The 17,351-nt window shown below is 41.0% G+C and overlaps 1 protein-coding gene across 10 annotated transcripts in view; it reads right to left on the bottom strand.

Moving 5' to 3' along the window:
- CASZ1 (castor zinc finger 1) overlaps positions 1-17,351 on the bottom strand; it is a 180,860-nt gene that overhangs the window by 16,941 nt on the left and 146,568 nt on the right. For all 10 annotated transcript variants that reach the window (XM_072156451.1, XM_072156450.1, XM_072156449.1 and 7 more), the window contains one exon: positions 938-1,471. In XM_072156451.1, coding sequence (XP_072012552.1) covers positions 938-1,427 — 490 coding nt within the window. In that variant the 5' untranslated portion in view covers positions 1,428-1,471. The remainder of the gene's footprint in view (positions 1-937; positions 1,472-17,351) is intronic.

The raw sequence follows: 17,351 nt of genomic DNA, 5'->3' as shown, positions 1-17,351 counted from the left end.
ATCATTCACAAAAATGATGACTTCCTTTCACTGAAAGTGATCTCGGGCTTTATTTTAATTGTTCAGCATTATCTTAAATATCTGTGGTGTAAAAGCAATTAAAGGAGATGGAGCCCTCCCTGTTTGGGCACAGTGCAGAAAAAGCTCAGCTCAGTGTCCCTTGGTTAGATGTCAGGGGACACAGGACTCGGAGATAAAAATAGGACTTGCTGGCTATATTTGGAAAGAAAACACTAAAGACATAGGAATCTTTCCTGATCCAAGATCTGACTAGAAGTGGCCGTGTGTGTGCTGTACTCCTGCAGTCATTTGTGTTTTTATGCCACTATCTGTGCACACAATGAGCGAAGTCACCTTGTCCCATAGAGGGAAATGCTTTCCTATGGGCGTCTGTTGAAGGTCACACATCTTCCCATTGATCTCACAATGTTTGTTAATTACTTTGTCACTGATGTGGTGAAGGATAATTAAACAGCTCTGTTTATATCTTCATGCATAATTATGAGCCTAGCACTGCCACTCGCAGCCAACCAGCAGACAGCCAAGCCAACAGTCTGACCGCCTAAACACTCACACAAAGATATATAGACAGGGATTACAAGGCGGGTGCCATACTGACGAGGGTGCGCTTCATGGTCACTGTTGTAACCAGTGCAGTATTCAGCTTCATATAAATAATACTATTTTTTTGTATACTGTATTTGTATATTATTTAAGTGTGTCCTCAATGTGTATAAATTGGTGTTATAATGTGTATATAGCAGACCCCCCCTTCCTATACAATCATTTTATCTGTCTAGTGTTCGCCTCATACATGGTATACAATCTCCTTGTGTTGTTTCTGAAATGCCAGTAAAGGTACAATATATAAAGCCAACCTTTGCTTGGATTTTGGGATATCAACCTTCACTAACGAGAGCTAAGTACAGTCACATACCTGTGGGTGCACCTGAGGGTGCTCCTGAGGGTAGCTTAGTTGGGGCTTCTGCATCCTTGGAGACTGTCCTCTCGGATTCTCTCTCTTCCAGGTATCTAGTCCCTTGAGGGGCTCTGGGCTCCTCAGTGTTATCTTCGTCATCACTGCACCCTTTTGGCTGTACCATATAGACCCCCTCGGGGGGAAGCTCCGGGAGTCCTATTCTTTTGCAGTCTTTGTTCGTCCTTTCAGTGGGTTCATCTGTGTATTCTCCGTTGACCCATTTCTCTATTACTTCCCTACGTCGCTTATCTTCCTCGGCACTTCTTTGATCAGTGCTCAGGGCTTCAGTTGGATCCACTTTTCGTTTCTGCTCCCCATCCCTTTCACTGCTTTCTAAGGGTCCAGCTTCAGCATCTCCTGTATCTGATCCCTGTTCTGATACAACTTGCCGGCTCAGTTTGGCACAGATAGCATTTAGTTTCAGGCCGCCTTTCCGTTTGGCAGCCATCTTCGGCTTTCCTGAGGTTCCGTCAGTGCAAACACTTCTTTCAGCTAAAGGAGGAGAAAACAAAGAGTATTGGGTTATATTTTTTTCTATTTCCTACATTTTTATTCTTTTTTTTTTTTTTTAATGATTCCCACAGCTGTATTTTCAGTATAGAGTAGATGCCGCCACATTGAATGCACTGAACATTTTGTAACATGTCCAAAAACTTTGGACCTTTGGGTATTTTGCATGGTTGTTATTCGTGTAATTCTGCATATAATCTACACATTTTTTGCTCTGTAAGTAAAAACCAAGAAATATAAGAAATTTTATTGAATATTTATTATCCTATTGTGCATATATTTAGTACTAGTGAGTTAGATTGTATGTCTATTGGCTGGCAAGGCAGCTTTGATAGTATACATATCCAGAAGCAGGCCTGTCAGCAACATACTGGTGTAATTCAGATGCCCCTTAGGATGTTATCCTCTAATCTGACATTTTAGAGCAAACTACTGTGGATGCAATGACAGCATCTAGATGGAGACTTGTATGGAAGGTGAACGTGTGAGAACAATGTCAGGATCCCATTGATACATGAAGACAAATTTGGCTATAAATCAATACAAAGTAAGTGGCCTCGATCTAGACAAGAGTAGGTAATGTCCAAGTCATCCCCATTACAGTCATAGGTGGCAATAATTAAAACAGAGGGAAATAGAGGTTTGGACTACAAATGGTTAACTGGCTGCTCTGCACTGGTTGAGCGAGCTTAGCATGTTATTGCTCTGTTAAAATAAACATCCCGCTTTATTTCATTTAGCCCAAACAAAAATTCTTTTATTTTACATCAATATAAGGAAGACATTCATAAAACCGGCCTGTCAAACTCAACGTTTTCATCTTTTTCCCAGCACAAACTCACCAACTACTTTATTTACACACACAACTTCCTCTTAAAACAATGCCAGCACAATTACATTGCCTCATGGGCCCCTGCCTTCCAAAAGCCACCAAGGTGCACGCAGGAGAGATCTGGAAGGAGACACTATGGAAGAATCCAAGGCGCTACCTGAGAGGCTTCTGGCTCTTTGTCAGCTACTACTTTTATACTGTACTGTTGTTTAGGATCCATATCTCGTAGCTAATAAAAAGATTGTAAACATTTAGGTTCTATTTATTTATGGGATCCAGTATTGTTTTCATTATTGTTTTCAAATTATTGAAATAACATAGTTTTGCTGCTTTACTTTCTTTTTTTTTTTTTTTTTAGAAACGTTCATTTTTTTAAAAGTTTTTTTTAATGTAAAGTGGTGGGTGGCAATAATGAGTAAAAACCGCCCAGGTATAAGCCGAGGCCCCTAATTTTACTACAAAAAACTGGGAAAACCTATTGACTCGAATATAAGCCGAGGGTGGGAAATGCATTGGTCACAGCCCCCCCCCAGTATATAGCCAGCAAGCCCCCAGTAGTATATAGCCAGCAGCCCCCCAGTAGTATATAGTCAGCCCCCTGTAGCATATAGCCAGCCTGCCCCTGTAGTATATAGCCTGCCAGCCCCTGCCAAGTATATAGCCAGAAGCACCTGTGCCACAGTATATAGGCAGGTCCCCGCCCAGCTATGCAGACAGTTGATTTTAAAAAAATAATAAAATCTAAACTCCTGCCCCCGCAGGTCTTCTGTGCAGCAGGTCTGTGCGACGCACAACTTTGACTTCAGCCGCAACCGCTGACATCAGAGAGTGCGCCGGCTCCTAGCACACACAATACTATTGCAGCGGCGTCAGTGCCTGTGACGTCATATGGACCTGCTGCTGACCGACGGATCGCACAGAAGACCTGTGGGGGCGACGGAAAGGTGAGTTTAGATTTTTTTTACTCAAGTATAAGCCGAGTTTGTGTTTTTCAGCACATTTTTTGTGCTGAAAAACTCGGCTTGTACTCGAGTATATACAGTGTATGGGAAATGGGTCTGTTTTCCCCTCAGAAACAGCACCACATTTGTCTAAAGGCTGTGTCTGGTATTGCAGCTTAAGCCTTTTTACTGTGTCTGTCTACAATAAAAAAAAAAATAAACCCCTTAAACAACCTTTTTATTTAGTTCACCAAAGTTTTAAAGACTGACACTATCTAGGTGCAACTTCTATTAGATTTTCAAGCATATGTAGGTAAATTTAACAAATAAAAATGAGGGTAAAAAAGTCACAGGCAGATAATGCAAATGCTATGAGAGGTGAATTTGTAATGCTGATTTGGTCCTGTACACCAATATATTCATGAGGTAGGATTAGAAAACCTTGTTTCTTTGTGTGTACAATATGTGACACGTTCTACCATCCAGATTATCAATAAAACACATTATTGCTTTCAGTTCAGGAAGTGACCTTGGACATCCACTGTCCTCTGCTCATGTCCTTGTCAGTTTTCACGCTCACAGAAGTGAACTACTTTTAGTGAATGTGCTACAATGAAATTTCCATTTTATAGTTTTTTTTTCTTCCTTTTTTTTGCTGGCATTGTTGGATTATTTGTCTGATAGAAGCAGACTCTCATATCTGTAGACTGCTGACATGTAGTAAAATGACCCCTACAACCATCTTGAAATAATGGAATCAGACAAAATCGAAGTAGTACATTCAGTATGATCATGTAGTGCTCTGTGTGCGGGGCTATGAAAATACCTCATCCACGGAGACAAAACTAAGACACAAAACTAACAGATGTATGATAAAGTTTTGGCCACATTTTTACACGCTAGATTTTGTGCACTGACTTATTCCTCAAATGATAGTAATGGTAGATTGAAATACAGAAATATTGGAATTGTGCTACCTGGAAGCTGGAAGGACACAGTGTGTGGCTTATTCTCCAAATGGAGGGGCATCTGTTTCCAGCTGTCATTCACACGGCTTGTTAGTGGCACATCTTCCAAATAGCCAGATGAAATATTAATCCTGTGTATTTTCATTAGATAAACTTAATTGCTTGCATCTGATGAACTGATTGTCTCTGCAGTACAGACAACTCACCCATGAGTATCACTGGCACAAACTAGAACTTGTCACCTTCATCACACTGCCATCCCTGGGGGTCACCCTGGCACAATCCCTGTACCTTCTCTACATGGGCACAGTCAGGTGTAAATGGTTACGCAGTAGTAAGTGCTATAAAGTCTATAAGTGTATGTCCTCTACAATATCCGAATACATATGCTCTAATAGTATTTGAAAAGCCCCCATACTTTACCAGAAAATACGTTACCATTAAGATTTTGCACGCACACAAGACTTGAGACACTCTCAATTACACATGCAGCGGCAGTCAGCAAAGTGTTAACGGCAATTGTTAAATGGTACGGCAGATTGCCCCAATAAATAATTTACTGATATTTATAAATATTCAAATCAGCAGGCATCAGAAATTGAAAGGGAGGTGACATTAATTCCAGAGCTCTCCAAATTCATTTGAGAATCGTTTCTCATTTCAAACAAATATTAAATCTTTGGCGGCAGTCCTGAAACATCCTCTGTGCTGCGGTAACTCCCACAATGCATCATGGAGGATCTGGGCCTGTGACTATGTAACGTATAGATGCAAAAATATCCTACAGTTTTTATCTGCAATTTACAATAAATGAAGAAAGGTTCTCAACCAGTTATGATGCAGGACACCTAAGTGGTTCAGAGGTAACAAATACCTGTATGTCAAAACTATAGGATCATGGCATCGTTGGCACAGATGTTCCATCTATCTCGGAAGTTGGGTGGGATTTCTGGAGCACCATTCAGCAGCTTCTCTCTCAGACCAGTAATGGTCACCCACACCACAGTAATACAGAACACACACACACATATATATATATATATATATACCGTATATATATATATATATATATATATATATATATATATATATATATATTTTCATAATCCAAAATCAGGGGTGGATTAATACTGCCATGGGCCCTGGGCTGTATGAATATTATAACCCCAACAAGTCTGGAATTAAATTCCTACATATGGAACTAGAATCGGCTTTTCTGGGAATGGAGGATTCGTCCAGTCTGTCTGCTTTCAATCTGCGGTTTCGGGATCTTTGGAGGACCTTCAAAGGTCCTGAAATGGCTTTGGTATACATGTGTATTGAAAGCAGGAACAGATGTAGGAGGATTTCATAGAAGAAGGCAGTATGCAATTTGGTGGGTGTTTGGGTGGCCATGGGCCCCATAGAAGGTTTGGCCCCCAGGGATACTGCCCAAACCGCCTATATATTCCACTTCTGCCACAATTTTTCCTTTTTGTTTTATTTCCAGAAGGTTACTGTGTACTTTTTTTCTTCTTCCATATTTCTGCCCTCTCATGATCTGCTGATTGTCCTAGTCTTTCTATCCCGGGCCAGAGAAATGAGTCCCCTCCCTTGTACTATCTGTAAATCATGGCGTGGAAAGAAAAGGGGGGCCAGACCTGGCATCCCTACTGAATTATAGGTTTTCTAATGCAGGGCTGGCTGTCAGCTCCCTGTTCTCTGCTTTATAGCTCTGTCTGTGTATCTCTAAGCTCCCTGGTAGGAAATAAAGTTACCCCTTGGCGAGACTTCTAAACATTTCATTCAGTGTGAATGCTGCCTAAGAAAAATGAGCGTATATATCTTCCTAAAGATGTATCCTCTTCTCTAGATGAAGCTTGCACAATGCATGAGATGTGAGGCCGGGGTACAAGTTCAGTACAAAGGGCTGGAACCAGTTCAGACGCCTATGCACTGATCAGACCAGGCAACATTGAATTATCATTTGCAATTTTTTATGAGAATTTCTCCTGTGATCCATAGTGGATCTCAGAGTTCGTGCGATTTCATATTAGAGATCATTTGATACTTTATTTGCTTCTGTATGATATAATTTCCCCAACATTTGCTGCCTGGAAATCTAGGAAGGTTTATAAGGACATCTTAACAGAAAATGAGGTGGAAAACATTCAAGACAGTTGAAATCCTTCCCAATAGTAGTCATTCCAGCAAATGTATCTCAAAGTCATACATTTACAACAAAAAAACAAGAACTACATCTTGTTCAAGTTCATGACAGAGCTTTTAGAAAAAGTCTGCACAATTTTGCTTGTTTGGAAAGTTTTCATGAGAACAATCTTCTTCCTGGTATTTCAAAGTTGCATCTGAACAAACCACAAAACTTCTGGAACAATGAGGTAGAAATAGCCCAATCAAAGCCCAGAGCTCAACCCAATATCAAGGAACTGAAGCAGTGTTGGAAAAAACTATGTTTCATTCATTTTTGGTAAATAAATAATCTGTGTATTTAATCTGCAGTTGTATTACCCTACTAAGGAACAGATTTTTTGGTGTCCTCAAACCATAGAATTCAAAGATGGTGGACTTCCTCCATGACTTTATATGATCAATGAACTTAGCTTCTACGTCCTATTGCTATTGCAATATATAGGTCTCTAAAGTAAAACATTAACAGTACAGTGATTCATATATTGCTGTTATCTACTACACCTTTATATTACAGTCACATGTTGACTGATGTTTCTAAATAATTGGTAAAAAAAAAAAAAAATTTATTTAATATATTTTAGAAGCAGCCCAAACAGTGCATTGGTTCTGGTTACTAGCTAAACACAAGGACTTTAATGGTTTATATGGGTTACTACTACTATGAATGTGTCCCATCTGCTCCTTTCTTGGCTTTCCCTATAAAAAAAAAAAAAAGTCCAATTTTTTTTAATTTGCCATCACACCATTGTCCATCCCAATGGCCCGGAGATTCACATATGCTTTACACCTTGAAAACCCCCCTTCTCCCCCCAAATAAACTAAGGAAAAAAAACTGAAAAAAAAAACCCACAACGTCCCCTTGATTTCCTCACAATGGAATAGAATAGAATAATCAATCCAATGTGTGCATTTTTTTTCTCCATAAACTCGATTTCTCTCTCCTTCTGAAAACAAGTGAGCTGTAAATACTGTTTAACCTCTCCCCCTCCCCTCAGCTCTATAAAAACACAAATATGCCATAACTCAGCCCTTCCAGCCCTGGCGTCTCCGCCATGCCCTGCTGCAGGCCTCACTGGAAGGTCAAAACAAACGACTTTCCGATTCACTGCTCCTGAAATAATTTTGTGTATTAAAACCTGAATCTGCACTTTCTGGACCGAAAGGCCCTCTTAATTATTGCAGCCGTCCTTGGGACGGACAGTGATCCTTCACGAAGACACAGTAACCAACCCCCCCCCCTTCGCCAATCTGTTTGCAAAGTGTGTCTGTCCTTTATTAAATTGTTTTCTTTTCCACATTATCAGTTGCCATGGAGACCTCATCTCTCGGATTATTTGAATTTCATTATATCTATTGATTTGGGAGCATTTCATCTTTTTTATTGTTTTTCTGTCAATTTTCAAAACGAATAACCATCTAATTTGCGTCAGTGCTGATTATGTTTGTTCCTCAATAGAGGTCGGCAGCTGCACCATGCACACAAATCAATGTACAGCCAGCTCAGCGCTGCCTGCCTGCCTGCTAGGGCATCTCACATACACAACGGCTACACAAGTGCAGCACAAAGCGCACTGCTCGCCACACAGACACACAACTTCTACTCAACGCAACTACTAAAACACGGACTCAAAATTATCTTCCAATTACTAACTGGACATGCAAATGTGTTTACCTAGGCAAATTTATTTCCATTATACTACCGCATTTTCTAGGCAGTCTAAGTGTCATCCATGCCTCTCTTCTCTCTGCACGGTATACGTTTTTAAGGAAAAGGTATCTCGGTTGACAGCAGAGAATACAAAGATGAAGACAGAGCCGATGAACGGATTTTCATTCATTTTTATTATAGGACAGTAGCTCATCCTGCCACACAATAGTTTCACCGTAAAATAAAGACATTTTTCACACTTTGCCCCTTCGGCTGTCACCTGACGCCATTTCTTTCTCATGCACATTTGGATTGTTCGTATAAGTAAATTCCTGACCTTTTCATCCTATAAAGGAATGTTCTATACTTTCTGTAAAATTGAAACAAAATTGGTGTTGAGAATTGCCTAAGAAAAGTATCAGTTTCAAGTTATAATGTGAGAAGGAAGACACTCTGCTACTAAGCAGTGCAACACACGGAGGGGAACAAGTGGGTGAAACCGTAAAGGGTATAGTCCTGTACTGTCACTACATTGTTAAGCGATTGAGGCTATAATTCCTTTTGGACAATGTCTGGACGCCTCCTGCGAAAATAAATCGAATCAAAGAATAAATATCTGGCTTCGTGCTTAATGTTTTCCCAGAATTTTCAAGAGGAAAGGTACAATAACAGTCAGAGCATCATAGAGGTACACTTCCCTATACAACAGTCAAAGAACAGCAAAGAAAACTTTACACAACTTTTAGAAAAGTCTCCTAATGGAATGTAAGAAGAAAGCATCACACAGAGACAGACGAGACACAACAAAATGCTGCGGTGTATTTCCTTCATTGTCACTCGATGTGGATGGAACACAAGGGGGGTACAAGTCATTAAAGTGCTTACTTGGTTCCTTTTTTTTTTTTTAAATAATTTATGCAATTTTAAGCATTTGTGTATAAATTTTTTAATAAGCCACCCTGGAGCAAAATGGCCATTAGCAGCCCGTGCACTGCTGTCCAATCATCTCAGGCCAGGATCACTCGCACAGCACTCTTGCTTTTTATGACAAGATAAAATGCTTTTAAAGCAATTTGCACGAATATGGAAATTTCCTTGCATTTTTTTTTATAGATGCTTTTCTTAGCCATAGGGGACAGTTGTGTGCCGCCTTAAGAGTTCATGTGAGCGTTTCAATGTATGATATAGGTAGCCGAGCTGACTTTGACAGTTAGGTTAAGGACATATTATATCAATGGATACATCTGTATGTAGTTTAGCTAGCACTTGTCATACTCCTCCTGTATAGCTTGTGAGTATCAGGAACTCCTATACTTTATCAGTCTGATTCCGTTACATTCCTGGCGTTCATTTCCCCCCAATGCGTTCTCTCAGACGTGGGGATATAACGTTTATTCTTTACAAGTACGAGTCGATGTCTGTGCCTGGGAAAGGATGGTGTCTTCCATCTCCATTTCTCCACAATCCTTGCTCTCTACGTTCCCGTGTGTCTCAACAGCTTCACATCTCCTGTGCTCCCTGCAGCTGTCTGCTTCACAGCCTTGATAATTTAACTGTCGCAATTCTTGTTTTCTGTAACTGTCCCTAAAATAACAGGTTTCCATCTTAAACAAACATTCCCACGTTGGAGAAAAGGCTGCGATTTAAGCGGGTCCCTCCGAGTCGGCTGTTTGCACAGATCTCTTCACTAGAGGTCCCCTCCTGACGAAGTGACTTATTAAAGTTTAAACAGTAATTAACAGAACAATAAAAATAAAGGGATGTTTGGGGAGCTGTAGCACACACTGGGTTTTTGGCAGCGCCAGCACTTTCCAGTGCCCTGTGCTGGCAGGGAAAGTCTGTAGCAGAGCCAGGGAAATAAATCGTAGAGTGAGAGGATGGATGAGAGGCAGAGGGTGAGGCTGATGTGTTGGGAACCCAGGATGCAGGGGTCATGACACACTGTGTGACCCAACCGTCAGGATTCGGGAGGCAAATGTGTGTGTGGCAAGCGGCTCAGTAAAGTGCTGCACATTCATTGCAAACATTCCAAATTCTACATAGCATCTCATAATTAGTAGAAGCCCAGATTCCTACTGCATTCATATCCATATGTTTTCACCTGACATACTGTCACAATATCTACAGTATGAAACTTTTGATTCTCAATTTTCTAAAATAATACAGTAATTTCATCTTTTTATAATCTTACATAAAATTAGGGGTGGTTTAGGTCTCAGGAGTCACTGGACTGATGTATGAAAATTAAATATCTCCAATATTTCTCAATATCTGATGCAGGATCTGTTACAATTGTTGTGAACAAATATAACCAGCTACACATGTTCTTGCATGTACTAAAGTCTGTTGTCAACCATCTGGGGATAGGAATTACAGTCACCTTCCTAATCCTATACATACTAAACCCTAAGCGGGTTACAGAGGATGGAAGAGGCAGGTGGAGAATACAGGCAAAAAAAATGGAATGATTCAGCAAGGTTGTATCTGACCAGTCCCAACCACACAGCAATAAGCATGACAAGCTCAAATAAAACCACAAACCAAGAAAGACACCACATAATGACACAGGTAACACTCAGACACAGGCTAGGCTTTCTCCAGACACAGACACTCACACAGACACAAAGTCCCCTCTCCAGCGCGAGGCTGTCAGGTAAATTAGATCTGAAAGCTGACAATTTCTGACCATATTTCCTTGATTATTTCAAACAAATGCACACCAGCCGCTGTAAGGAGATTAAAGTGACATAAACGTCCCGGGTGGGAGGAGGGAGGGCAGAGAATTCAGGTCACCCCCATCCGTCCCCCATCTGACAGCCGCTATATCGCTATCCAATCCAATAAAATCCCCCCCCCCCTTTGCTTTAATTAATTTTACAGCTAGCTTGCTTAATTACTTTCAATCAAAATCCTCCTGCCATCACAAAATTAGAAATGGTTGAGCTCCATTAGCCTAAATTCTTCATTTCCATACAGATCTCGTCCATGCAATTCTCTTCTACATGCTCCCTCACTTTGGGAGGCCTAAGCTAGTCAATCACTGGGGGCTCATCCTCTTGGGAGGCCACAGTAAGCCAGGGGCTAGGAGATCATAGCCCCAGGGGGCCAGAGTAAAACAGAGGTTGGAGGATTACATGCGTGAGTGAGCTGAATGCAGGGGCATCACACCCGTGACAATACGGTTGGGGAACCAGGATCACATTCTTGGGAGACATGAATCAGCTGAGCAGATCGTATTCCCATGAGGCTTGAGTAAGCCATTTACAGGCCTGATGGTGCTCTGTACTGTGATATCACACAATGAACCTGATGTATGTGGGGGATTATACAGTTAGAGGATCATACTCATGAGAAGGCTGAGCGAGTTGGCACAGTTGGAAAAGGCTCAAGTCACTTGGGGGTAGATGAACGTCTTAATCAAATTAGTGCCTTGAGATCACTCAACAAGGGAGGGCTGGGTCCAGACGTGGGAGGGACATCAGTATAGGCAGATTTAATATCATGTAGGTAAGTGATCACTCTCATAGTGCTCATTGCTGTGAGATCACTGCTGGATACATCTGTGTGAGTCAAGGGAATTATAATAACACCTTCCAGTTAGGCAGCCATTGAGGTTAGGTGCAGGCCAGGCAAACAGATGAATGGCTGCCAGATTCTAATAGTCACCAAATACCATCCAACCTGTGCAATCTGCATGATCCCAGACAACAGGTGAAGTTAGTTTCTCTACTTTAGTTTAATAACTAGAATCAGATAAATTAGTTTCATCAATAATTTTACAAATTTTGCCCCCATGCACACACTACGATTAGCCATATTTTTTGGATATTAACTAGGGGCAGCCCAGAAATATATAACCAATCAATACAAATATGGCAATATTTTAATTTGACTAAAAATGAAGACTTTTTAGCTCCCCTGGTGACAGCAGTAAAGAAGGTCCAAACCCCTGCAAACGCGCCCTACAGAGCACAGGCCGGTAATGTGGCTTGACACATAGGAGCCTGTTATTTTTTCCGTCATCGCTTGGATGAAGCTGCTCAAAACAATTAGTGTTAAGTTCTGTCTAACCAAAAAAAGAGTTGCTGTTTTGTTTCTGTACCACAACACGGTAAGTGCTAGCGACATAGGCAAACTGATCAATTATAGGAAAAAAAAGTGAAAAAAAACCCATTCTATGGAATAATACAGCAATGCAAAACTGATATGAAAGGTTAGTGTTAAAAATGGATTAAAAATCTAGAAGTAACTTTTACCCTCCTATGTGATTGTGATACTGAGTTGCCACAATCGGCTGGAGTATTAGGGAATATTAAGGCTGGGGACAGACCGAGAGTCCTGCCTGCAGGTTAGTTACTATGGATTTGCTGCAGGCTAACCCGCTGTGATTTGATGGTCACTCCATCCATATGCTATATCCGCTATAGCTGTAGGTATGACCCGTGGATTTCCACATTTGAAATCTGCAGTTCAGTTTTGTCAGATACCAAGCAATGTCCAAGTGTTTTATGCCAGGATGTTTTTACAGAGGATTTTTTCTCCATGGATGGCCTTACACTAATACAACCCCTTAGGCTGACGGCACATGTATTACATGCAGATGTTTTAAGTGGAAAATCCAAAGTGTACTGTAGTGTACAAGATTCCTAAAACTCCCATACACACTTTAGTGATTTATGATACAGAGCATGTAATTTATTTTCTGTAGATCCCAGTTCAGAAATCCAATTGCAATGCAAAGCAAGAGCTCCGCCGCCACCATAGGAAAAACATGGCATAAAAATGCATCAGAAACTAGCCAATTTTGGCTGGTTTCTGATGCGTGAAGTATGGCTGCCATTCTACTTCATGTGCAGATAGCCTTACACTTACAGGGATGAGATACTTTATGCTCTTTTACACAGCTACTTACAGGCATGAGCGGTAAAGGATGTGAAATGAGGACAAGGAGCGCATGCGCAGCAAGGGGGTTGAATTGCAGGCCATGGTGGCCGGATCACAGACCCGTGAAGAGAGATGGTAGTAATGGTTGTGGCACATACCACATGACTGGGTTTGTTTCTGAGAAATCCAGAGGCTTTGGAGAAGGAAGGTATACCAGAAGGTTGCACAGCTTAGTACTATATGCATTGTAGGCAGGGAATCCTTACTCCCGGATAACCCCTTGAAGTGGGTTTTACGACTTGTAGATATTGATGACCCATTCATAGAATAGATATGGGGGGAGGTCTGACACTCAATACCTCTGCTGATCAGATATCTGCATCTCCATTTACTGTGTTGATTATATATTTTTGTGTAGTGGCTGCTTGCCCTAACTAAAGCTCAGCTTCCATTCAAGTCCAGAGGAACTGAGCTGCAGTAATGTAGCACAGCCACTATGCAAAAAATGGAGCCATATTTCCACCTTGTTTCTCTGTGTTGTTTACAGCAACATATGAAGTCACACTCATTGGTTCGTCCTGAGTGTCAAACCCCCACTAATAAGGATAATCATCAGTATCTAAATGTAAAAAAAAAACATTAAGTACCGTAGTTTCCTTTAATTGTATTTGTGTTACAGTTTGTTCCATAAGAAGTAACAACCCCCCCCCCCAAAAAAAAGACGGACTACTAAAGAATAATAAAAAAAATGTAAAACACTAAGGATGATGGCACATTACTGTGGTTGGTCTGTGAAAAATGGACTGTGTGCTGTCAGGCGTTTGAGGACCAAACTGTAATCATAATAACAGGGGAAGAAGGGACTCCTTGTATCATTTATAACTATAATACAGGAGTTTTGTCCTCTTCACTATAGTTGGTCCTTGAAACAGGACACTGGACAGTACATGAGCGACCTCAGTTGTCTGAAACTGCCCTAAGTGTGAGCAGAGCATAAAAGGTAAAGTCCCCTTATTGTTATTTAAAGATTTGTATTGCTCAGGGTCAGTCTGTGCCATGTGGATGGATTGCAGGTTTGTACAAGTAGTCATAAAAATGTTAACTTTGCAAAGCCCTAGATATTTGCAGTCCATAAACATTGAGGAGATTTATCATATGCCAGCGCAGGCGTTGGCATATGATAGCGGCCACGCACGCCCGCGGCCACGCCCGCCCGCGGCCACGCCCGCCCCCACATCCCGACAGACACATTAAGAGGGTTTGGCCTCTTGATGTATCCAAAGGGTGGCATGTCTACTGGGCAAAACTACGCCAGGTCAGACCTGGCGTAGTTTTGCATTAAGACCTGAGGAAGAAAGTTCACAAGTTTTTCAAAATTACGCAGGTTTGGGACAGGAACGCACCATGCCCACTTACTCCACTGGCTGCCACGCCCCTTAGGGAATTCTGTAGACGAGTAGTGGGACACTCATGATCTATACTAGTCACATTCAGTAAACTATAATGAACAAGTCTCTTTATTTCTGAAATTCAGGGAGAGAAGAAGGGGGTGCCCACTGTACCAATTACTGGGAGTCCTAAAAATGAAACTTGCATCTATCAGACATTATGTCATTGTTGTTAGTGTGCAACAGGGCAGCGTTGCCCCCTACTATAATTATATTCATAGCCACTGTTTGGATCACACAGGGAGACTCCAGATATTCCTGGGGCTTCTCGTTGACTACGGATGATTTGTTCAGGCTTTTGACTGAGATGTTGAGAGTTCATGTAATTGTATAGAAGAGCGGTGCAATGATTTCTCTAGACAAGCTTTCAAAACAATTCATTCAAGTCCTGCTGCAGAAACAGGACATGTGTTAATGATATGTTCACTCTCCTAACTCCTAATATAGTTTCCAGTTTCCCTTTAAGACCAAGAGCTATAATTTCTCCCTGCCTTGGCATAACTAAGTCAAAAATGGAGATGTGTCCTATACCCTCTAAATGTCCTCTCTGCGCCAGTAAACTCATAACTACACAATCCACAGTTGTCCCGACATTTCTCACTTTGCAGAACAACTGTTACTATTCCACAACTGTTCTAAAAAGTGCTACTCCCCTCACCCTGACAAAGCTGCACAATCCCAAAACAAGGGCTTGTCTGCCGAAAAATGTTATTAACAAAAAGCTCCGGCAAAGCCAAAAGGACAAGCCACGGCACCTGTTAAATGGAGACAACTGTCTGATTCTGGAGTTAGTCAGTGACATTCAGGACATATAGTCTACCCTGGAGGAGAGGGAGAGAAGGGGTTCACCCTGCAGTCTCCTATAGCCAGATCTAGTGTAATAGTCATGTTTTCATACGGATACAGCTACTCAACACTGACAGTCCGGAGAACTGCAAGCGATCACGAAATGCTCAATACACAACCGATGAAACGTAAGTTAGCAATAGGTAGTGAGTTTGTAACTGCAGAATCAGACTACAGAGGGCTTGTTTGTAGTCTGTTACCATGGAAACGGGAGAGTTATAGAAACAAAACTACAGAAAACTTTTAATCAAGACAATTTTCCAAGTTACTTTAATTCTGATTCCCTTTTTTTTTTGTACTTTTACCCTCTCAAACAACGGCTCACACACAGGCTGTGGAAACCATGGCTGTGTGTGTGAGCCCATAGTTCCATCAAACCTGTTTTGGACAATACACCAAAAAATAAAAAGCAGACCTCTGTATTTCCCCATCTTTAAGATTGTCAGATACTCTGTTTTCTTGAATTATAACCTATTTCTTTATATATAGATTTTGTATATTAAATTAGTACTCATCGTGTACATTATGTTTCATACAAAGTCAACTGGATCACGTATTCAGAACCATTAAAACATTCCCTGGGGCACACACAGGAAGTAGAGGTACAAAGCGGACCCTTGCTCTTATCTGGTCGTGAACGTTGATTTGCCCTGTTCCATTTCTCAATATGTCCTTTCTAGGCCCAAAATGGCCTTAATAATTTTATTACCTCTTTGACTCTATTGCCTTATTGCTCGCTCTTAGTTAATGGTCCCGTAACCACGGAAACCAAACGAATACAGAGTCACTAGAGAATGGAATGATTAAACAGGTTGCCCTTGCAAAACAAATTTACTTCAAGTAGAAATGTGTGCGAGGAAGAGTGCTGACATTGCGGAGGCTCAGAGCACCCAGGAGTGCAGCCCTCTGCACCTGTGGACAATAAACCTGCATCTTCCATATTGGTGGAGAGGATCAGCGAATCCTGCGGCCCTTGTCACCCTCTTATATTCACAGACAGCTCGCCTCTAATACCTCCTGCCCCATTATGTCACTTGCAGGTTTTTTTTTTAGTACTATTGTGTATTTGCATTAACCCTGCCAAAGAGATATTTAATTGTTACAAAAATAAAAGACAAAATATTTTACATTTTGCAAAAAATCACTATTTATATTGATTCATTTGTGAGAGAAACTTACGTATGTGTACAAAGTCTGCGCAAAGGCATAAGTGATGTTTTGTTTATGACCGGAGTACCGTCCATGTTGGGGTTTGGCACACGGTGACCTCCAGCTTGTTAGTTAAAAGCTGCAGGCAGATCGTACACGAGCCCCTCCTTTATGATCTGACAAGCACCCTAGTCACTTAGCTCAGCTAACAGGTGTCCCCCAGCTCTCCAACACTGATCAAGTGTCACACTTTTTTTTTATTCAAGCCACAGAACAAAGTCAGCCTGTTCCCCTCCCCAGAAGCTCCCACTGACAGCTGGTTCCCTGCAATCATTATGCCATAAGATGGCTCCTGCTGCCCGTCCCCGAGTAATATGCATCAAGTCGCATGTTTCTGAATGGTAGATATGACCATATACAGGCTACAAAGTATCAATGAGTAACCCGGTAAAAGTAGGCGAAAACCCTTAAAAGAGCTGCAATGGTCACTATTTAGTTGTCACTTTTATATAAATGACTTATAACGCCTATAAAGAAACAATTTAAAAAAAAAATGCTTTATGATTTTTTTGCCCTTACCCCCGCTTTATTCATATCTAATTGACCATTCAGAATAAAAAAAAAAAAAAAACAAGGAAATATCTTTTTATGTTCATTTTGCTTCCTATCACATTACAACTATTTATTAATATTTAATATTAGATGAAAACCACAGGTTTATGGCAATTCTTTTAATGTAATACACCGGTGAACCATGAATTTCCTGGAGTCGGACTGAAAAAAAAACGCTCATCTAGGTTAGAATAGTGCAACTGTATTACATAAATTACATAAAAACTATTTGTTGTATCTGAAAATATAGATGTTATCAGGGACTAACAATAGGAAGAGAGATGCTTATACAGTATGTTACACGTGGATTTGATCCCAGATTATGATGTGGATCCCTCACATAT

The sequence above is a fragment of the Engystomops pustulosus genome, chromosome 6 (assembly GCF_040894005.1).
Source record: "Engystomops pustulosus chromosome 6, aEngPut4.maternal, whole genome shotgun sequence".
NCBI lineage: Eukaryota > Metazoa > Chordata > Amphibia > Anura > Leptodactylidae > Engystomops > Engystomops pustulosus.
The sequence above is the reverse complement of the archived record's forward strand: the minus strand, read 5'-3'. Positions and strand labels throughout refer to the sequence as shown.